The sequence below is a fragment of the Akebia trifoliata genome, chromosome 9 (genome assembly GCF_017979445.1).
Source record: "Akebia trifoliata isolate Shusen 1 chromosome 9, ASM1797944v1, whole genome shotgun sequence".
Lineage (NCBI taxonomy): Eukaryota > Viridiplantae > Streptophyta > Magnoliopsida > Ranunculales > Lardizabalaceae > Akebia > Akebia trifoliata.
Genome location: NC_141383.1, coordinates 5,784,478 through 5,808,843, shown reverse-complemented (window position 1 = coordinate 5,808,843; position 24,366 = coordinate 5,784,478). Strand labels below are relative to the sequence as shown.

Sequence of the window (24,366 nt, the reverse complement as noted above, 5' to 3'; positions counted from 1 at the left end):
TTAAGAGGATTTAACATGTAACTTTCTTCGACTTTAACCTCCTTTAATGAAAGAGTTGTGATCTTAAGTGGTGTCCCATTCCTATAATCAGGAATGGTGTTAACGTGTCACATTTTGATTGGAGTTGAAACACGTAGGACTGCTTGTTTAAGGGTGATGTCTTTTAAACACGAACTAAAACTTGCCACATGGACACCGTTTGGGATCCTCATTCTTAATGATAAGGGTAGGACCCTTTATAGTTATTTCTGATAAAAAAAAGAGTTGCAGAAAATATCGTGTCCATGTAGCATGTGTTATTGGAGAACAAACACATTGGTCTGTGTGTTGGAGTATACACCATACATCTTATTAATGTGCTTAACACTCTAACACTGCGTGCCATTCGAAAAACGACTTGGTTAGGAGTCCAATGTTACTTAAACTCCTATCAAAACACGTCGCGTAGATACAATTTGTATCCTTACTCAAAAAACATAAAAAAAATGTAAAATGTAATCAGAACAAATAAATTTGGGTGCTGATTTTGTAATTCAACCTGATAGGGTAATTTAAAAATTCATTGACGTAGCTGATGCAAGAACGATAGATTTTTCCCCGATACACAATATTTTATGGGATGTGCACATGTATATCCCGAGGATAAAATCTTCAGTTCTTGCTGTGTACACGTCGGTTGAGTTTTACTCACTTTGTCGGGATTACAAAATCAAAATTACACAATAAATTTACGCCGATGCGAAATCACTATGAATGGGGATTAGGGAGGATTTGACATGTTCGACTCAAATCGGATAGTCCGAGTCAAAATCCGGAAAACCGAGTTTAAAAACCACGTCTCGTTTCTTGAAGTCCAAAACCCCACAGAAACAAGAAGATAAAAACGAGGAGAGTTCCTCTTAACATATCTGACGATCCACATCAACTTGCTATAACTAGCTTTGCTTCGATCTGATCATCTAAAATCCATCTCTCTCAGGATCCCAATCTAAGATTCAATGTAAGAGCTCTCTCTCTAATTTCTCACAAATTTTGTCTAGGGTTTTGTTCTGCTAATCTTTGAAAAGTTTCCTTTTTTCCCCCTCTTCTTTGTGAATTTTATCTCCATAAATTGATAGTTCAGTAGATATACGGAAGTCTCTCTGTCTCTGTATGACTTCTTGTTGTTTTTTATTTGTCATTTTCACTGTAGTGTTTCTTTACACTGCATTGTTGGTTCCAAGCTTATCGTTCGTTCATTTTATTCAGTTCTTGATAGGGTTTTAAGTGAAGCTAAACATAAAGCATACAAAGTTTTATACAGCATGTTGGAAACTACAAACTAGAGATGATGAGAATGATTGTTTACAAGTTGCTACGTATTATATAAAGAAAATTAACGGCCTAGATCATGTTAGATGGATTAAAGGTGAAGATGAGAGTCTTAGTTAAAAATTGAGAGATTAAGGAACTGGACTGGTGTTATTTTCTTAAAAAAATATTAAATGAAGATCATACAAGATACTTAGGATTAATGGAACTCATGGGATACCATAGAGTACATCTACATCCTTAGAATTATTAGGAAATTAAAAGTGAAAACAACACTAGCAAAGATAAGAATGTAGGGCTTTAGGATCAGATGATATTTTGATAAAAATATGGAAATGTGTAAAGGCGAAATCTTGATTACCAGCGCGATTCCTCCTGATTCATCCCTATCAATCGATCTTTATTGTTATTGATGCACACGGACAATAAAAATCACACAAAAAACAATTAAAAAAAAGGGGAAAAAGAGAGAGAAGACAATAAACAAGATTTGTTCACGGGGTTCGTCTCAAATCTGGACTACGTCTCCGGACTCTAAAGAGTTATTCTATCATTCTTGAAACTATTACAAGATCTATAATACATGGTCCCCTTTTTGTTTCTCATCCCTTTACATGGTAGTCCCCCTTTAATAGAAAATGATAGGACTAATTTAGAAAGAAATGAATCAATCTCTTCCCTCAAATCAAGGAATTCTCAATCAATCATTATTAAAAAATAGATACTTCCTAATCTATTAGAAGGTCTCTTAATTAATAATGAGATTCTGATTATATTTAATTTAGTTAATTAAATTTGCCAAAATACGCCTCATTGGTTCCACGTGTCAAATACCAATTTTTACCCACATGATTGAAGTCTCTGGTTATCAAGTTAGAAAGAGACGAAGATAATGCAATTGAAAAGTAGATCCTCCAAAAAAGCCCTCCTCTCAATAGATTCCTCTCTTTTTTTAGGATTCTCGTCCTTCCCTTGATTTTAGGGATCCCCAATCGAACTTCAATCTTGGGATTAATGATGAAAATTTTCTATAAAAATGGAAACAAATTTCCTTTGGAAAGAATGTGATTGACTCAATCAACTACTCCTAGATTCTCAAGATTCATCCTTCGCTCTAGCAAGGTGAAGGATGGCTCAACTCTCTATTCCTACTCTGGTTTGCCTTGCTATCGCGGTGGAGCAAAAAGGTAGATGTAACTTGGCACTATGTGACTTTTGTACGCATCAAACTATGATGTGCATGAGACCCTTTGTCAAAATAGTAACATTAGAAGTAAATTGGATTACATTCAATATTTTTCATGCACATCAATTTTGATGTATTTGACAATCCTAAAAGTTACACTACACAAAATGGGAGGAAGGAAATTGATCTATGGGCTTTGTGTGTTGGTGCACATAATTTTTTTGTGTTGAACCCAACTGAGTCAAGTTTAACATTTGAGACCCTGAGAGACGACGGTCCTCAGCGACCAAGTTTTCTTAAGTGGCAGAACAACCCGAGTGACCAAGTTACTTATAACAACAAATCATGACATGCCAAAGAAAGGCATAAGAATCCAACCTGGTTTGAATGACCAAGTTATAACAACTAACCAAGACATGCCCAAGAAAGGCATAAGGGTTGAAAACCATCCTGAGTGATTGCTCTGCTTTGAGTGACATAAGGGTCCTTCCTAAGTGACAACTTGGTCCTGGGTGACCCTCGGGTCCTGTGTGACCATCATCTCAACTAAAGACGAGAAGGGGACAAGATTTTCATGAAGTAAAGTGGAAATATGAGATTAACTTAATATTCTTGTAAGCAGATCTTGGCCTCACTAATTTTCACCTACAAAAGGGGGCTAGTTGTGGAGGTAAAGATTGATATTTGACACATAGAACCAATGAGGCGTATCTTGACAGATTTAATTAACTAAATTAAATGTAATTGATATCTCATTCTTAATTAGAAGACATTCCAATAAATTAAGAAGTATCTATTTTTGGAAAACAACTGATTGAGAATCCTTTGATTTGAGGAGATTGATTTATCCATTTCTAGATTAGTCTTTTCTTTTTCTATTTAAAGGGGAAGGGGGGCTACATGTAAAGGGAGGAGGATAAAAGAATAGGAGGCCATGTATTGTAGATCTTGTAAGAGCTTAAAGAATAGTAAAATGGCTTTTCAGACCTCGGGGACGTAGTCTGGATTTGGGATGAACCCCGTGACCAAACTTGGGTATTGTCTTCTCTCTCTTTTTTCCTTCTCTTTGATCGTTTTTTTTTTGTGTGGTTTTGATTGCTTGTGTGTATTAATAATAATAAAGATCGATTGATAGGGGTGAATATCGAGGAATCAATGGTAGTCGAGATTTCGCCTATATAAGATGCATGGAAACTATTATAGAGTTTCTATTGGCACCCCAACTTTTACTTATAACATCCCAATTAAAAATAAAGAGAATAAGCGAATGGTTGAGAATAAGTAGAAGTTGGGGTACCAATAGAAGTTCTTGTTCTTTTTTGGCTAGATTTCTAGTTTTTGGGTTTAGGATTTTATATGAACCTAGTCATAATTGTAAACAAATACTGAAATTGTTTGAACGAGTGTTATAATGGAATGTTGAGATTATAATTTTGAGCCAAACATTTGTAATGTTTGACGATTGTGTTTTAATCTTTAATTGGGGTGATATATTATTTAAGAAATTGGAGTGTAATAAGTAAAAGTTGGGGTTCCAATTGCAGCTCTCAACTATTATTGTCTTGGCTAATTGAATTCTCTAGTAATTTTTCGAGGACTAAAGATGCTGGATTAATGTGAAAAAAAAGTAGCTCGGTACCTATATATAATTATATATAAGCAATGAAGTTGCACTAGCTATTGGGTCATTAAACTTAAGAGTCACATTATGAATTTTTTTTTTTTTTTGATAAGGAACATTATGAAATTTTGGGAAAGATTATAGATTAAATGCTATGAATAGAAATATAGAAAGTAGAGACCCAATTTGGTTTTATGACATGGAAATGGAAATCAACTATCGAGGTATTCTATTTACTTATACAAATGGTGAAGAACTTCAATGAAAATAGGACTATATATTTTGGTTGACTTAGAGAAAGCTTATGAAAAAGTACTTAGGGAGTTAAGTTGGTAGATATTTGGGAAGAAGGAAGTCCCAAGCGGATATAAACATAGTTGTTCGGAGTAGGAGATGTGGAAGGGGTGGAGGTGGCGACGGCTTTGTTAGGAGTCCAGAGGTGAGTTCTTTCATCCATGTATTTGGGGCTTCCCTTGGGTATGGGTTACAATAGTAAGGAGATTTGGGAGCCAGTTATTGAAAGGATGAGAAAAAAATTAAGCTCCTGGAAAGCAAAACTTTTATCCAAAGGAGGGAAGATCACTCTCATAAAAAGTGCTTTGATTAGTATTCTCATTTACACCTTTTCGCTGTTCTCTCTACCTAGGAATGTGGAAGTGCAATTGGATAGAATCTAGTGGGATTTCTTGTGGCATGGAAAAGAGGGCTCAAGAAAACATCATTGGGTGAGATGGAGTAAGTTATGCTTGCCTAAAAAGAATGGGGTCTGGGTTTTCGCAATTTTGGTTACATGAATTCGGCTTGCTGGGGAAGTGACTTTGGAGGTTTGGGGAGGGGGGAGAGAGTCTTTGGAGGAAAGTAATTGTGGATAAATATGGGGTGAACGAAAATGGGTGGGAGAGCGGTCCGTTTATAAGTGCATCAGGGTGTGGGGTGTGGAAAGGTATTCTTAGAAGACTTTCGTATCTTAATAAAATAGTGAAATGTAAGGTGGGGAGGGGGAGTAGGGATGATTGGTGGTGTGAGAATGGTCCTCTTAAGGATTTTTTCCTGAATCTTTTTGCTTTGTTGTTGAAAAAGAATCAAGTTATCTTGTGCTTCAGAAGTCTTGAGAATAAGGTGACTAATTGGGATTTTGGGTTTAGAAGTTCTTTTAATAATTGGGAGGTGGATAATCTTGGGTGTTTCCTTTCTTTGGTGGAGAATAGCTGCATGGAGAGCTCTTTGGAAGATCAGAGAGTGTGGGGAGGTACTAGGAATGGGAAGTTTACGGTCAAGTCTTTGTATGATGGTATTGCTCCTAGTATAACACCGTCTTTTCCTCACTCTTTTGTCTGGGGTGGCAAGATTCCTCTGAAGATTTCGACTTTTCTTTGGATGACGGCCTTAGGGAGACTCGCAACTATGAATCAATTAATTAAGAGGGGCTTTATTTCGTCAAATCATTGTTGTATGTGCAAATCTCAAGTGGAAACAGTGGATTACTTACTTATTCACTGTCGGGTGGCTTATCACATTTGGGTGCATTTCTTATCTTTGTTTGGTATCGTGGGCTATTTTCCCAGATCAGTCAAGTCAGCTTTGGAGTCTTGGTTGACGTGGGGAGGTTCTTTCTTGTCTTCCAAACGGATTCTTTGGTTCTTGGTCCGTTTCGCAATTTGTTGGGGTATTTGGAATCATCGCAACTGCTGCATTTTTTAAGGAAAAGAATATGCACTAGAGGGTTTAGTTCTTTTTATTTTGGAGCTCATGTTTTCTTGGAGCAAACTTTATAAGGTGTTTAAGGGGTCTTCTTCGAAGATTTTGCTCTGAGATGAGACAGGATTTGTTCGTTGTCGTGAGAGTTTTGTTGCTTGTCCTTTGTTGTTTTGCTTTTTTTGCTTTGTTTCTTTTCTGTGTTTTGGGTTGGTCCGCTTGACCCCCCCTTGTTTGTCCTTCTTTTAATAAAATTATCTTTATCGATAAAAAAAAAAAAAAAAAAACATAGTTAAGGATGCATGTAGAGTTGTGACTAGCATGGGAACAAATAGAGTGGAGATAACTAAATCTCTGTACAATTAGTTTACATTGGTGTCGATATTGTATTTGTGTGCTGTAGTTACAGATGAACTAATTATTAATGTAGTTTTAAGCTTTGCCTAAAAAAAAAACCCCTTAAAGATGAGTAGGACCTTTGGTGTATTCTATTTGCATATAGCAGATACATGAAGGGCCTTATAATAAGTAGAACCAAGATAAAATATATCTAGAGCAACTTTAGTGACAATGCCCATAGAGAGGAAATGCATTTACAAAATTGAGGTTAGAAATACCCCAAACTGACCATTTTCATTTCGTTGCTTATATTATTCTTAAATATGAAGAGATAAAAGACGATTAATAGAACTAGAGTTGGATGATTAAAGTGGATGTGTGCTTCTAGAGTGTTATGTGAACGATGCATCCCCTTCAAACTAGAAGGAAAATTTTATAAGACAACAATAAGACCGGCTATACTTTGTGTTGAATGTTACTAATCAAGAAACAACGTATGTATGGATTTAGTGCAGTGGAGATGGGGATGCTAAGGTGGATGAGTGGAAAAAAGTAGGAAAAATAAAATTAGAATGAACATATAAGAGAAAATGTGTTAGTAATCCCAATAAATAATAAAATTGGTGAAGTCAATTGAAAATGCGCAATTTGAAGGTTCTAATAAAACAGCAAGAAGACCAAAAGCATGTGGATTGAAGTAGTGAGAGTGAATATGAATACACTAGATCTAATAGCAAGGCATAATTGAATGGAGGAACAAGATTGTTTTAGTTGACCCCAAGTTTTTGGGTAAAGTTTTAATGATGATGATAATGATGACGAGGTTGTTACTTTTCTAGTTGAACTTATATATAGGAAAGTTAATTAAAATATTTTACTAATTGGGTTTTGGATGTTGCTTTCTTTGAGGAGTTTGTATTTAAATGGGAGACCCTTTGTTCCCTGTAAGGCTTTTGTTTTGTTTGTTTTAGCCCTTGTGGTTGGTCACCTCAGCCGCCTTGTTTATTAATATATTTCTGCTTTACCTATCAAAAAAGAATTAAATTAAATTAAATTAGAGAGCATACATATGACTTGTAATAGGTGATAAACAGAGGTAAAATTGATTGAGATCATAGTTATCATATGGGATTATGTGACTATTAAGTCATTAGGTCATATATAGTATGCGATTGCATACTACTCCAACAGAAAAAAACATGACGATTGGAGTATTATCTTAATTTTTTTTAGCCTATATTCTTCTATATATGCTATATACCCACTTTCCCCATTCATACACCACTTTAGGCTATTTCTTTCACTCTTCTACTCTCGTATGCTTTCTCTAACTCAGATTTTCACTACTCTTATTCTACATTAACTTTTACAAGACTACGACTATTCAAGCTCATTTATACATTCATATGCAGGTTCATAAATCACAGTTAAATTCAAAATTTTGAGTTTATGTATTCTTTTATACTTGTTAGACATGAAAAATATAATAATAGTCACCTTTTTATTCATTGCTCTTTCTCTAGTGAGGTATGGGTCCATTTCCGTACTTTATTTCAAATCTCTTGGTGCTTTTCGTATTCTTTATTGGATCTATTTTAAAGCTGGCATTTCAAATAAAAGTCTCATAAAAGAAGAATTCTCTGGTCTTTAATCCCTTTTGTTGTTTGCTGGGAATCTGGTTGGAGCATTTAGGATCTTCTCTAATCTTTTGAATCTCCATTTCTTTTAATAAGATGAATTCCCTAGTTGACTATTCATCATTATTTACTTGGTTACACATGCTGATGAAAGTGGGTCGGAAACCATTTGACAATCTCCTTTGAAAACCATTTGTCTTATAGAAGTTTCGGATGTTGAGGAAATCATCCTCACAAAAAAAAAAAAAAAAAAAAAAAAATCAGACCACTATGAAACCTCTAACCCCATCAAAAGTGATTTACAAGTTGAAGAATCATGGACCGTCAATTTTCACTGTTAACTTCTAAACCACTTTTGACGGGGTTAGAAGTTTTAGAATGACTGATTTTTTTTGCGAGGATGATCTCATCATAGAGATCATCCTGGCAAAAAAGCAGCTAATTCCGGAACTTCTAATCCATATAGGACAAAGGTTGAAACCTGATCCCAACATGTGTGTGTGTGTGCGTGCGTCCGGAATGAATTGTTGCTTCATTTCTCTTATTTGTGTAAGATTTGCTAGATGACACCTTTTATAGATTGATAATTGTTGGTTTTAATTTATGTTCTAGATGGAAGACGTTTCTCTCAATGGCGATCCATTGTTTAGGGATGATGGCAATGAATATGAGGTGGAAAGAGATTGTGCAACAACAGAGTTTGATGCTCAAAATGGTGAAACTCAAGGAAAGAAGGAACCTGTGCCACCTGCTGTCGGGATGGAGTTTGACTCTTATGATGAAGTTTATAACTTCTATAAAGCCTATGGTAAGGAATTGGGATTCGGCATCAGAGTAAAGAACTCGTGGTTTAGGGAAAAAACTAAAGAAAAGTATTGTGCAATACTTTGTTGCAGTAGTGAGGGTTTTAAAAAGAAACGAGAAACGACTCGTGTAAGATCGGAAACACGAACCGGTTGTCCTGCAATGGTGAGGATTAAGTTAGTGAGCAACTTTAGGTGGAAAGTGACTGAAGTTGCACTGGAACACAACCATAATCCAGCAAGCGTACAACACCGTAAACCACATAAGAGCATCAGTGCTGGAAAGAAAAGAAAGTTACAGTTGGATAGTGATGGAGGAATACAACTGATTAAGTCATGCCAAAAACGTGCTGTAAATGTCGGGATCTATGAAAACCTAACTTTTGATGGAAGAGTTGCAAATATTTTTTATCAGTACAAGAGATTGGAGCTTAAAGAAGGAGATGCACTAGTCATTTATAATTACTTCTGTCGCATGCAGTTGACAAGTCCGAACTTCTTTTATTCAATGGATCTCAATAATGAAGGACGGTTACGGAACGTGTTTTGGGCTGATGCTAGGTCAAGAGTTGCATATGGTTACTTTTGTGATGTAGTTTCAATCGATACTACATACTTGACGAACAAATTTGAGGTTCCATGTGTTCCATTTGTAGGATTAAACCATCATGGGCATTCCGTGTTGTTGGGTTGTGGATTGCTTGCAGATGAGGCGATTGAGTCGTTTGTTTGGTTGTTCAAGGCATGGCTTACATGTATGTCTGGACAAACTCCATTTGTTATAATCACTGACGAGTGTAAAAACTTGCAAAAAGCAATTGCCGAGGTATTCCCAAGAGCCCGTCATTGTTTCTCTTTGTGGCATATAATGCATAAAGCTCCACAAAAATTGCGAGGATTACGGCAATACGAAGCAATAAGAAGGGCACTTAATAAAGCAGTTTACGAATCATTCAGGGTTGATGAATTTGAATCAGCTTGGAAGGATATGATCCAACAATATGGAGTCGGGGATCATGAATGGCTTCAAATGTTGTATGAAAGTCGACAACATTGGGTTCCGGTTTTATTGAAGGACACACTTTTTGCAGGCATATCCACAACAGAAATGAACGAGTGCATGAATGCATTTTTTGATGGGTATGTAAATAGACAAACTTCTTTGCAGGAGTTTTTCGGAAAGTATGAAACTGCTTTTCAAAAAAAGCGGCAAACGGAAACCAGGGAAGATTTTGATTCGATACATTTAAATCCCGTACTAAAAACAAGATGTTGTTTCGAATTACAACTCTCTAAAGTGTACACGAAAGACATGTTTACGAAGTTTCAGTACGAAGTAGAGGAGTTGTATTCGTGTTTCAACACATCACAAGTACATAGTGATGGGCCAATTGTAACATACATAGTCAAGGAACGTTGTGAGGGTGAAGGAAACAAGAGGGAGATCCGGGATTATGAAGTTTGGTATAATGCTGCTACATTGGAAGTTTGTTGCATTTGTGGTTTATTTAACTTTAAAGGTTATCTGTGCAGACATGCATTAAGTGTTCTTAACTATAATGGTGTGGAGGAGATCCCATCTCAGTACATATTGCCTCGATGGAGAAAAGATTTCAAGCGCATATATGTTCCAAATCATGGCCCCAGTGGCATTGATGTAAATTACCAAGAGCAGTGGTATGATCATTTGTACAAACGAGCTGTTCAAATTGTGGAAGAAGGGGCTATATCTCAAGAACATTTCAAGGTTGCTTTGATGGCATTGGAGAATTCATTGGATAGGGTTCGCCTCGTAGAAGACAATGACTTGAGTACAGCACCCACAGAAATACAGCCAAGTACCATTGAATAATATTAAGGTGCAAGATTCTTTGTGAGGTATGCTTATAGTCTGCCAAAGAAAAATATGTTGTATTTGTAGAGGAAATCTGAAGGACACTCGAGAAAAGGAAAAGAAAAAGCGAAGAGGAAAGAAGTATGTCAATGCCTTCATGAACTCTGGAAGACTTAACCATGGATGTACATAGCGACATTCTTTTACATAAAGTTGGCATCAATTTTCATCTTGAAAATATGTTTCTGGTATGTTCTCTTGCTTTCTCATTTCTTTTTGTAAAAAAAAAAGGAATATGATCTGCATTTCAGGAACAACTTGCACATCTATATATATATACACGTCGCAAAAGCATCCATCATTAATCTAATTCTTTGAGGGTAAATTATACTTTGACCCTGTGTGGTTTGGCATAATTCATGTTGACCCCCAAACATTTTGATGAATGCACTTACCTTCTGTTTCACACATGGCATTTAAGTTCAGATGTTATTTTACTATTTTACCCTTTCATTTGATCTTTTTTATTAAAAATAAATAAATTTGAAGCTATAGAAATGTCCCCATCTAAGCATCCAAAAGTAAACCCATGTTTTCATATGAATATTTTTGTTTATAAAAAAGGGTAAAGTGGTCTTTATTGAAAGTAAAAATCATTTTTTAAATGTTTGGATGATGGCAAGTAAACAAAGGGGTCCGTTAGATAACTATAGGTGAGGTAAGTGCAATTGTCAAAACATTAGGAGGTCAACATGAAATTATGCCAAACCATAGGGGGTTAAAGTGAAATTTACCCATTCTTTTATGACTCTAATTTAATGGGTTGTGATTGTGATTCATGTTGGGCATTTGATAATACGGTGGTGTAATGCGCAAGGGAAGGCTGCTGCCTGTGAATGATTTGATGAGGACTTGGTAGGGCAACTACTTCCATGACGATCGATGCGGCATGTGAAGGTAATTGCTGCCCTAGATTTTGAATCTTTTTATGGGCATGTAAAATTGATTAATTCTTTTGACATCAGTATTTGGGGCACAAGAAAAGCTGGTTATATTACAAACAGGAGTAAAGATATTTAGAAAAAAATTATATTGCCAAATCAACTTTTTTCTCAATTTGAAGATTTCATGTTCAAATGGGCTGAGGTTTGTGAGTTGTGAGGGGCTGTTTGTTTTGTTGTTATTTATTGGTGCTCTTTGTTCTCTATTGCTTTTGTTTGTCTTTTTTGGTGTCCATCTTTACTCCTTTGTATGGTTCCTTTTCTGTTAATAAATTTTTTACCTATCAATATATATATATATATATATTTCTTCAATTTCTTTCTCATCCCTCTCTCATTCTCACAATCAGCCCCTTTAGAGTGGAAGATATATTCTCACCATACTAGAAACTTAAATAAAAGAGCATATTTCAAGAAGAAAAAGAAATAGAAAGGGGGAGCAGTCATTAAAACAATTGAATGGTCATCCACACCCCAAACACCATATTAGTTTTATTGTTTTGTGTGTGATAAAAAAATTGGTGTAGAAGTATAAGCTCTTTATATTTACTAATAAAGGTTTGTACGATTGATGATTGCAAATAATCATTTTCTTAGTAAAATTAATTTCCTAAAAGAACGGTCTTTTTAGAAATGAAATTCTTGTAAAATGTTTGCCAGTGTTTGATTGCACCAAGGAAAATGTCAGAAAGAGAGATTGTTTTTAGTTTTGGCTATTAGAGTATTATATGAAGTATTAATAATGTGTACCATGACACACCAAATTATGTTTTAAGATTAAATCAAGTAGTTAGGAGACTAGGATTAGATTTGAAAGCGAGATTGTTTTTAGTTTTGGGCATTGGGGTAGCGCTTTTAGAGCGTCTAAAAGGATTCTTTGGAGCATTCTTCCGGGAGCAATCTTTTGGGGCCTTTGGAAGGAGAGGAATGGACGTACTTTTGAGGGCAAGGTGTTAGAGTTGAACAAGCTTATATTGTCCATTTTGGGTTTCTTGTTTTTTGGGAAAGATGTTCAAAGAATTCAAGGGCATTTTCTTCGAAGACTTTGTTGTTAGATGGGACCTTGTTTGTAATTTAGAAGCTGTCTTCCTCACTCTCTTTGATAAGTTGTTCTTTTGGGGCCTTCTTGTTCCCTTTTTTAATAAAAAAATTAAATTATCAAAAATATAAATTATTCAATTATCAATAAATTATTTGTTTATCATGGTATTATAACAAGACCTTTTTTTTTTTTTTTTAAACTTCAAAAATGAGATTTTCTTGTGAAAATGTGCAATCATTCACCTGCAAGTCGCATGTGAGGAAGCTAGCATCGGCACCTCTCATAAGGGAGCCAAAAACATCTTTTAGTTGAAAAATACAAATAAATAATCAACAAGAAATATTTCTAAACAAGAACCTATCTAGTACCTAGGTCAGCTCCACTAATGAAGAACCGAACTGGTCCAAATTGACCCTAGAACCAAATCAAACCAAAAACCAAACCAAACTAAGGTCTGTTCGATTATTGGGTTGGCAATATATACATTTTGATAGATAAAGAGAGTGGAAAATACGAAGTAGATCGAGAAGACCTACGCAAAGAAAAGGGTTGGCAGTCTCCTATAAACCAGCTTCCGAACGACATATATTTTAATTGAAAAAACAAATAAATAATTAACCAGAAATACTTCAGATAGACATTAATCTGTGTCCTAATTCCTAAGCAGTGAAGCACAATCAAATAATCAATCATCGATCACTTCCTTCATGCTCCAATCCATAAACATGAACATAAACATTATTCTTAAAGATTTAAGATGTTGGATTTTAAAGACAAGAATGGCTGGGATTTCGTGTAGGGAATCCTGCTATAAAAATCAGGTCCATATATATAATATGCAAAATAAATTTAATATATGGTCATTTATTTTATAAGGGGTCTGTTCTTGGTTTAGTTCAGTTCTATAGCAGCCCTAAACTGAGGTCGGTTTTGCATTTTCCCAACCCAGAACTGAACCGAAGATTGTTCCAAAACCGAACTAAACCAACCCAAACCTACCGGTTTGGTTTGATTCTTGGTTTGAATGGATCAAGGTGAACCGCTACTTGTCTGTACACCATTTAGGTACTTTTATTCATTGATCTGGGTGCACAATCATATTGTTAGGATTGGCTTTTGGCAAGAATACAACTTCCTAAATTGCAGTCTTGAAGGGCTTCTGTGGGTAATTCATTCTAGGAAGGTCTTATACTTCTATTCTATGACAACTACATAGGAATCAATCACACCCTTTTAAAGTTTACAAGATGCATAATAAGAGTTTAAACAATCAAGCCCAAATTTTGATTTGGTGGGATGATAATGAAGTGGATCCCTCACAGGAGCTTCTTTAATTGATGGAGGATCCAGATGAGTAGTTTTGGCATTGCAAATAATTGTGGGCAGTTGTATGAGTTGGGAGATCTAATTATTATTATTATTTTTTATGCATTAGGGGTAGTTTTGATTTTTGTTTCTTGTTTTTACAGGATGGAAAGTAGGTTTGGGTTATGGGATACTAGGTAAGTCTTATTTTATGTTTTTGGTATATATGATGAATAAAAAAATTTGCAGCTCACTCTCTCTCTTGGAAATGTGAAGCTTCAAGAAATCCTAGGTGTGATTCATAGGATAATGTTGGTGTGATACCGATAGATCTATCTCTTCAACCCTAAGTTTGATTTCTAAGATAATATTAGCGTGATACCAATAGATCTACCTCTCCTTTATAGTGGAGCTCAACCCAATTGAGTCCCAAAGTAAAGCACCTTCTCTTGAGGAGCTACACCTAACCGAAATCCTAGAAACCTTTGTTTATTGCCTCTTTTATTTTTAACCACAAAAGACCTATTTCTTGTTTCTTTTAGAGTTATAATCGATTTCTTAAAGTCCTTTAGTGTTTCTTTAATCCTTGAAAACCCTAACCGCAATGTTTATATCCCCTAGAGTTCCTACATCAATTTTGTATCAAAGCCTAGGTTCTACCATGGCTACTCGCAGGGGCGGAGCCATGATTTTCTCGTAGTGGGGTCAAATTATTTAGGATTTTGGTTAGAAGTTGAAGAAAAAGATATTTAGGTAATTTTCAAAGTCTTTGAGAGAAGGTCCAGTCAAGAGGCAATGCCATCTTCAAAAAAATTGGAGGGGGGGGGGGGGGGACAAATGGGGAGGGAGATGAGGGAGGGGGGGTGAATTGGGCATGTAATTAGTTGAAATTACAGGGGTATCTCAAAAGGTTTTTTTTTTTTTTTTTGGGGGGGCGTCCAAAATTGGAGGGAGGTGAGGAAGTGTGGGCAAGTGGGATATGTAATTAGTTGAAAATGCGGGGTCTCTCAAAGTTCTGTGGGGGCAATTGCCCCCACTGCATCCTTACTAGCTCCGCCCCTGCCTACTTGTAGTGGTAGAACTTTTACAGAAATGTTGAGACGAGTTCCAACTTCTTAATCCCGATTTGTATGAGAGCTATTGTTATTATTATTAAGTAAAACACTTCCATTCAAGGAGGACAAGTCGTCCTCAAAGATTGATTACAACAACTAACTCCTGGAATCTCTAACAAGGTCCCACGTAAAATGAAAATCCTCAACAGAGAAACCCCTGAACTCCCTGTTTTGTTTGCACCAATGATACATAGAGTTCACAATACCAAAAATAGTATCTTGAAAGGACTGTTCTTCTCCATTGAAGATTTTGCGTTCCTCTCTTTCCAAAGACAACAAACAACAAAAGCGGTCATGTCCCAAAGAAACTTCTCTTTACCTTACATATAGCGCTATTATTCCTTTCACTCACCAAGGCCAAGTCTCTCAAGCCGGGGAGAAGGATTAATCACAATCCTTTAAAGTTTACAAGAGGTGTAATAAGAGTTTGAGTAATCGGTGGATTATTTTTGATTCAATGTTCTTTTTGTTAGAGAGATATGGTATTGTTTCTTTTATTTGTTTCATGTTTAGTGGGTGTTTCCCAAATCCATATTATCCTTGTTTCAAAGTTGGATCAAGGCCTTCTCAAGGAGAGAGAATCTTGTGGGTTCTTGTGCCCTTTGCTGTGTGTTAGGGGGTCTGGAAGGAAAGGAATAGAAGAATTTTTTTAAGAGAGTGAGCAATCTTCTCACAATTCTTTTGGAGTGTAAACTGTTTGATGAATTCGAATGGGTATTTTTTGAGGATTTTGTATTTAAATGGTACCTAATGTTTTTGGGGTCTCCATTCAATTGTTGTATTGTTAATTTGGCAGGTCTCCTCGACCTACTTGTCTTTCTTATGAATAAAATATTATACCTATCAGGGGAAATTTTTTTTTTTAAACAATCAGGCCCAAACCTTGATTTGGTTCGTTGATAATGATGTGGGTCCCACATGGGAGCTTCTTTAATGGATGAAAGATCCACATGAGTTATTTAGGTATTAAAAATAATAGTGGGCAATGTACTTAGGGTTGGCAATGGATAGGTTCAGTACCAAATTGTTACTGATCCGAAATTTGTAACCCTAGAGCTAGATTTGATCAGATCATTGAATCTTTTAACCAAATCCGATCCTATCCGATTTGTAGGGGATGTTGAAGATGATGCATTTTAGGGAAAAAAAATTAGGGTTTGTGTATAGGGAGAAGTTGAGGAAGTGGGTTTTAGGGGAGAAAAAAAAAATCAAAATTTCAAATATAGTAGGGTTTAAACGAAGTATGATTGAGCAAAATTTGAAAAAGAGAGATTGAGGGGGTGGATCTGAGGAACCTTGAATCAGTCAAGAAGATTCGTCTCTTTGTTTTAGTAGATGGTTCGACTGAAGGGATGCAAGGGCTGGATCCGATTAAGAAGAATGGTTGAAGTTGAAGGAGACGGTTGCTCGCTCGATACCATCTATCTGCTCATATTTGGTCAAAGCACAAAATTGAGAGTGAGAGAGAGAGAGAGAGAGAGAGAGAGAGAGAGAGAGAGAGAGAGAGAGAGAGAGAGAGAGAGAGAGAGAGGAGAAAAGAAAATAGGGGGTTTAGGGAAATCTGGTTGGGGATTTGGGCCTTCAATTCAGTTGCATACTTTTATCCAGTTTTTGAAACTAGACCACAGTTAAATGCTCATATTTTTTTCTTCTTCTCGCAATTACGACGGGATAGATGAAAAGGGTTAAAGGTTAATGTTTATAGGTTAATGATTAAGAGACTTGAGAAATGATTAAGGGTTGAGGTTTGTAGGTTTCAAGAATCAAGAAAGGAGTTTCAAGATTCAAGAATCCAAGTCTTCAAGAAATCAAGTATCAAGAATTTAAGATATCTTGAAAAATCAAGAAAACAAAGTTTATTGGTTGAATTCTTGAAAGGATTAGGGGGGATTTCTTAATCTCTCACAAGTAAACAAAAGAAGATAAAGAGGATAAGAAGAAGATTAAAGAAAAGAAAAAAAAATTATATTTACCTTGGAATCACCCTAATGATTTTCATGGTATCAACCATGTTGAATGCACCAACATTCAAAAGAAAACAGTAATTTCTTGTTTATTCCATTCATTCTCTCTGTAAATAAACCCTAATACAATCTATATATAAAGAAAATCAACCAAAAGTCCTAAAACAACCAAAAAATAATAACTAATCTAAAATAATCTTAAGACCTAATTAAGTGAAAATCTAAATAATTACAAAAAATTCGTCAGAACCCTAGACTTTTGACTTGATTTATTAGAGAGAGACCTTGATTGTGATTGAGGAGAGATGGTTTTAGGGAAGAAAAAACCTAGGGTTTTTTTTAGACATGAGAGGGTTGAGGACAATGGATATTTGGGAGGAATTTTTTTTTTTTGTTCTTGTTGAAATTTTAATGAAAGGGAGAGAGTGATGAGAGAAAATTTTAATAATTATTTTTTTCCCTTTGTTTTCTAACCGTTGGATTATAGGGAATCTAAGGGATTACTTATATCTTACATTAACATGAATAAGTAAAATCGGATCGGGTTTTAGTTGGATTGGATTGAGGTATATCCGAATCTGATCCAAAAATTTACTGGATCTGTAAAACCCAATCTGAAAATCGAAATCCTATTTTTTCTGACCGGATTTGATACCGGATAAAAATTGAATCATTGCCAGCCCTAGTACTACTTGGGAGACTCAACTATTATTCTGTTTTATTTGTTTTTAGCTTTTTTATGCATTAGGGATATTTTAGATACTTGAATCTGATATGAGGACCTGATTGATTACATTGAATTGTTTGTTTTGGTTCTGCAATTTTTTGTTTGATGCAGTTGTTTTGTGGTGAGGAAAAAAAAAAAAAAGACTCCATTGATTTGCTTGAAAGAGATATTTTTGAAGAGGCCACACTCTTAAATATAAGTGTTGATTGCCATCTCTAGCACTTGATGCTTACATCTAGCACTTGATGTAAACATGATCTGATGCCATAGCAATCGATACTACATACCTTCTAGCACTTGATGCTTACATCTCAATATTTTGTTGCAGTGTGAAGAGTCCGTTACTTTATTGTTGTGGTGAAGGTGCTGCTGCTGCTGCTGTTCTTTGTCTTCTCAGCGACACTGCTTGACTGACTTCTCTCTTCCTTTTTGTTCCCTTGAAACTGTCTGTCTACCATTTCAATGAAACATGACCCAAAGGAATCAAGGTCACTGTTAACTAAAGTTTGTGACAAAACATGGGAGGCCATAAACATGCCCTATTCAAGTTAGGATCAGCAGCCAATGTTCAGGGAGTCAGCGTTTTTACCTATATGGGTTAAAAACTTTCGTAATAGGCTGATTTTTTGTGGTGAAGAATTGTGTACTGTCAATTTTTACAGTTAATTTGCAAACCATTTTGATGGAGTGGAAGTTTCGGAATAGGTATATATATATATATATGATCTCCTCACCATAGAGATAATCCTCACAAAAATCAGCCCATTCTTAAAATTCCAACCCATAGAGGACAAAGTGTTGGCTCATCACGTTGGTTGTCGAACCCTCTCTCTTTATTAAATTTAGATAATCAACTTCTTGGATGAATTGGATTTGGAGGTTGTCTGCATCGTGGGTTGGTGACGTTAGCTTCACAAATTGTCTGGTTCAGCTTGTATCATCTCAGGGCTTGTTTAGTAACTTATAAGCATTTTCTACATTTCTTCCAAGGGATCATCATTTCATGAAAACTCAAGATATATATTCTAGACAAGTTTAGAAATGATTTCAACTTGTTCCAATTAGGAAATTTATAAATCAAAGGGCAAAATCTCCGTTGGCTTCCATTGATTGGATTGTTTCGGTGGAGCCTGGGATCCATATTGGAAATAATTAAAAGCCTAGTAAGGTAATTAGAATTGTAAGACGTACGAGTCAAAGTTGATGTTCGAGTATCTCACATTGATTGGAATCACTACAAATCAAATGGATGTAGCGAAGAACTATGCTACTTCTATTCTCACTTGAGAACAAGATTGCCTTTGTAGGTACCCTCACAATACACTTTCAACCTTCTAAGGTCTTATTGGGATGATACATATTTTTGGGTGATTTAGACCACCACATGTTTTGATGAGTACCATTTTCTCTAAGCTTTTCAGTGATTTAGCTCATGTTCGTTTCGATCCATCATGTCCCTCCAAAGTTTCTCTTTTGGAACCCAAAAGTGTAGAGCCTCAGGCCTTATTGGCCGAGGATAATTCCTATCCTGGCCCAAGGATCCCATAGTTATCCAGATCCTCTTGGCCAGGAAGAGCCTTTGAATCCACAATGGTTAAGTTCTTTATCTATTATGAGGCTATGAAACTTTTGTGATTAAGCTCATCAAGGAAACATTTGGTAGCAGTGGTTCTTCAACATTGTGTGAAACTTACAATCCCATGGGTCTGTCTAACTATTATTATGCATGTTTTTTGGAATAACTCATGAAGATACAAATTAGAAAATGTTTCCATAAGTCATACCAGCCTCAAAGGCCTATATGAACTTAAAAAAATAAGTACAAATGCAATCACAACACTGCATGTGATTTGTTGCATTATTGATTCCCCTTTTATGTTTCATTTCATTTTACTTCACTTCTGAAAATTGTCTTGAAAAATGAAGTTTATCTTCTTGGTATGCAATGAAATGTCTTTTAGCTTCTGCACAAGTTTAGAATGATTTAAAACAGATTCCCTTAAAGTCAAATACGTATTGGTGACATTCTTTTCCGTGGACACACGTACACCCTACAAACACTACATAATATTTGGCTATGTGTACAATCTGAAATACTTACAACAACATTATCAACCTGTAACAAATAATAACATCCTATGGGCAAGTAATAGAAACTTATGCATTCCAAAATTACTAAGAATGCAAACATTTCAAAAAATCCACGACGTAAACATTCTGAACAGATTGTAACCTGTACTAGCCTAAAAATACCATACTAACCAACCTGTCATAGACGTGGGAAAAGTTTTTTGTTTACCCACTCTTTGACATATGCATTATAGGATGTTTGATCTACCTTTCTTCCCCGATGAATCTGATTGGCTTCTCCGGTGAAAGGCTAGGTATCTGATCGTCTTCTCTAACTTGCTGGGATACAGGTGTAGTGTCTGCCAAATAGACTCCGACAATCAAGATCCAACATGGTAAATTGCAGGAAAAAAAATAGATAAGAGAGAGAATATCTGATTTTCTTCTCTCATGTCTGTCCCTTGGATGGAGAGGCATGTCTCCTTTTTATAGACTTGGGAGGGCACTTATGAGCTGATTCATATTGTAACTAATGATCTCATAGTTGTATTAATGCCCACTAAATTTTAATTAAGTCACCACTACTTGTAGTAGGTTTTATTAACAGTAGGAACTCGATATCGACTCATTTTCTCGAGTTGACTCAGTTAATTTATGGCCCATACAATTTATTCGGATTGCCAAGTTGATTAGGCGTTTCTATTATATATGGTCTAACTCTTCATTAACAGTAGAGGCCTATACTTGATTAGTTAAATTATATTAATTATTGCATGTCCTAAATTTCTACATAAGGGGGTAGTGAGTTGGGTATTCATGATTGAATTCCTTAACTATTGTATAGTGAGAGCGGCTAGCTTGGCTGAACTCCCTACACAAGAGTGTGGAGAGTGACTAGCTTGACCGAACTCCCTACATTCTTGCGTAGAAAGTGGGGCTAGCTTGACCGAACTCCCTACACAAGAATGTGGAGAGCGACTAACTTGGCCGAACTCCTTACACTTGTGTGGTGAGTTCGTCTAGCTTGGTCGAACTCCCATTATTGATTGTATGGAGTTGGGTCACACTCTCTTGGTGTTTGGGTCACAATACATAATGTTATAAAACAAGTTCAACCAACCAAGAACTTTAAACAGCAAATTCAACCAAAAATCCCTAAAAATACAATACTAACCTGTCATAGATAATGTTAAACAACAAGTTCAACCAACTGAACTTTAAACTACAAATTCAACGAAAAATTTATTACCCAAACATATTAATATTATTCTAACATATTAAAACCTAAAGATCCCCTATCTGATCACGTAGTTCATCTAACTCCCTCTATTTGTATTGTGCGTCCTCCATTAGAAACATTTCAGTTTTAGTGAGATTATTCCTAATGATCTCATAGCTTTCCTTAGTATGTCGTATTAAAGTCCTTAATGCTCATCGTCATAGTATGGAGCTACTTTCCAAGAGAAAGGGGATCGACTGTCTGGATAAGATCATCGAACAACTACAACTTATAAACAATTGATGCAATTAAAAATAATGCAAAACGAGTATAGAATCTACAATAAAAGTAATGTCAAATTGAGTCAAGAACAGAATGCAAGCAAGCATTTAAAAAAATCTAGAAAATAATGCGTTTAGTAAGAACATAATGCAAACCAAGAATAAAGTCCATGAGGAATAAGTGTTCCATAGAAAATCTCCAAAATAGATAGCCTCAAATAGGTTTATTCAAATTATCAATCTAAGAAAACCCCAAGAGATTTTAGTGCAACCCACTCGAAAGCAGAAATAAGAAGCATTTTGCCAAGACCAGCAGATGAACATGAGTGTAAGAGCAATTCCAATGCAAATCACTACTTTTTGTCTCTATATTGGCATCTTCTCTGATTTTAGAGAAGATGCTCTCCGCCAAACCAAAATGAACTCTATTAGGTAACACCCTCTAAATCACTATTCAGGTTTCTAATTTATTGTTCACATAATTAAAAAATAATAAAATTGCTATTTGCAATCCACTTGTTATAATTCAATTAAATGTGTATACGAAAAAATATATAAAAATTATCTCGAACCTCTCCACATGCCTGACAATTAATAGGTTGACCCATTAGACTTTTGTGGAATATAATCTACTTTAATCCATCCAACACCTTCTCTCAAGTCAATGAGTCAATTCACTAACCTTTTATAAAAAAAATCCTTTTGTCAATTATTGATCCAAAGTGTCCAAAATAAAAGAATAAAAAATAATAAAAACAAATGATTCAAGTAGGGAGTTTGATCAAGGTAGGTCGTATCCATGTGAGAGCATTAACTCGTCGATGCTCTAAGACTGAATAATCACAACGCCAAATCAATTTGTACCCTTTTTTTAAAATCAAAATTAAGAAATATTAAATTAATCATGATAAGGGGTGAGTTATCCTGGGTTTGAGAGAGGAAGTGAACCAATTAATCATGTGGTTTCGAGGAGAAACAAACAAACCTGATTTCTTATCAAGGCATAGACACTCCATTCATTCCCTACACATCAAGGTTAGAAAAAATTACAAATCATTTTTTTATTTCAAATGTTCATGCCTTGACATCACACATGCAGTTCTCGGATTCTATTTTTTTCACAGAATATACGCCGTCCACTTACCTCCATCTAACCTGTTATGATGACAAGATAATAAACATCATTAAAATAAAAAAAAATGACATCTCATCTTTAGATGATAATGGCTACCGGGTTTCCTTTAGAGTTTGAGAGAACGTGTAAGATTAGACTTGAATCAATACGAGACCGAAAGAAGTACGAATAAAGTCTGAGATAAAATCTATGAATGAGTGCTGTGCTTTGAAAAGAGAGGAGAATGGCTGCTGTGCTGTGGGTAGATCAAAGAAAATGAAGTAGCAAAACAAAGTGTGCCATGGGCTGATCTTTAAAAACGTTGGTAACCGTTGGAGCAGGGATAGAAGACGTGAAAGAATATTGTCACAACAAGGAGAGGGAGAACATTCAGCCTCGGTAAGAGAGATGAAGATCTCTTCCTTTAAAAAAAAATGTAGGCTGAGAGGAGAATGTGAGAGAGAGAGATCGTGAAGGAGAGGAGGGCGTGAAGAGAGAGGTTGACTTTGCCTTTAAATGTGGAGAGAAGCAGTTTTTAAAAATAAAAATTATTTCTAATTTTTTTATTTATTTATGTTTTTTCTTTCTTTTAACATTTTTTTTGTTTGATTTTTCGAAACTTGTATTGAGGGAGAATGAGGGAGAGAGAGATGAGGGACAGAGGGAGAGATGTGAGAATATGGAGAGAAGAGGACTTCTTTGAAAGATTTTGTTTCTAATTTTTTTTATCTTTGTTTTAACGTTTTTTTTAAATCTAATTTTTTTCCTTTTTTCACTCCCTTTTAACATTTGTTTTTTGCCTTTTTTTGAAACATTTATCTTTTTTATTTGGACGTTTTCTTTATTTATTTATATTGCAAAATCCCTATTTTTTTATTTGTTTCCACGTTATTTTGTTTTGCATTTTCTATTTTATTCTTAAACAAATGGGAATGATCCCATATTTGTCGTAATTCGATAGCCTTTTATTTAATTTTAATTTTATTTGTTGATTTTAATTTTAATTTTAATTGATCAATGTTAATTTTAAATTTGATTGATTGATTTTAATTTTGAATTTGGTTGATCGATGTTAATTTTGAATTTGATTAGTCGATTTTTATTTTAATTTTGATTGGTCGATTTTAATTTTGAATTTGATTGCTTGATTTTAATTTTGAATTTGATTGATCGATTTTAAATTTGAATTTTTATTTGCATTTTAATTGTTTGATTTTTAATTTAACTTTTATTTTCATTATATTGAATTTTTAATTTGATTTTGATTTTTTTATTATGTTTTCTTAAGAATTAGGGTCTCTAGGTTAAAGTTGGACATTGAGGGGGCATTTTGGTCATTTTTATTGATATTTCATAATTTTTTTTAATTTTTGTCGATTTGAGTCTCGTAAGATTTAAAATCCCATTTTGAGTGCAATGAAGGCACTTTTGAGACTTTTCCGAGGTCCAAAATTCATAAGGAGTATTTTTGTTATTTTGTTGATTTTTGCAGATTTTTAGAAATTTTGGTGTGAGATTTCTTTAAGTCGCAACATGATTATTTCTAAGTCTCGAGGTCACATTTTTCTAGCGTCGTGACGTTTCTAAGTTATTGAACTGTGTAGCGAACCTAAGCATACGTGCTTGTTAAATTGGGTGTAAGGTGTAGCAATCCTAAGCATGTCTAGATTTCTATGTCGAGTTGTAACGAGTTAGAAAAATAAAAGGAATAGAAATGAAAAGATTGGGGACAATACTCACAAGCCTTCGAGTTCTTTGCGCTCATCATTAGGAATTTACAGTCATCAAGTGATGAGTTGTCGAATTGGGCAGATGCAAAAATGAGATGTCTACATCCACCAACTCTGCATCCCTCCTCTCCATTCTCTTCTTGTAGTTAGTGAGCTCTAGTTGGAAATACTGTTGGGAGCTTACAAGCTTTTTACTCTTGGCATCCAAGGCGTCATTTGCCTTGGAGAATTGAGCCAAGTTCGCTTCAAGGTCCTTCATGGCCTCTTTAATGGCATGATTAGAGGAGGTTAGCTCGTCATTAAGAAGAGCCAACTTCTCCTCACACTCATTAGTCAGGGCAGTTGCATAGTTCTGAGGTTCATGCTATCTAA

At 35.2% G+C, this 24,366-nt stretch overlaps 1 protein-coding gene across 2 annotated transcripts; it reads left to right on the top strand.

The window, feature by feature from the left end:
* The first annotated feature begins 845 nt into the window (after window positions 1-845).
* LOC147394195 (protein FAR1-RELATED SEQUENCE 6-like) lies at window positions 846-18,443 on the top strand. 2 transcript variants are annotated; one of them, XM_086453239.1, is made up of 4 exons: window positions 846-1,000; window positions 8,402-10,674; window positions 11,309-11,383; window positions 17,909-18,443. In XM_086453239.1, the coding sequence occupies exon 2, from the start codon at window positions 8,402-8,404 to the stop codon at window positions 10,442-10,444; it is 2,043 nt and encodes a 680-aa protein (XP_086309365.1). In that variant the 5' UTR covers window positions 846-1,000; the 3' UTR covers window positions 10,445-10,674; window positions 11,309-11,383; window positions 17,909-18,443. The 2 variants fall into 2 exon arrangements, with proteins under 2 accessions (XP_086309365.1, XP_086309364.1); XM_086453238.1 differs by having other exon boundaries at window positions 8,402-11,383.
* The last annotated feature ends 5,923 nt before the right edge of the window (window positions 18,444-24,366 follow it).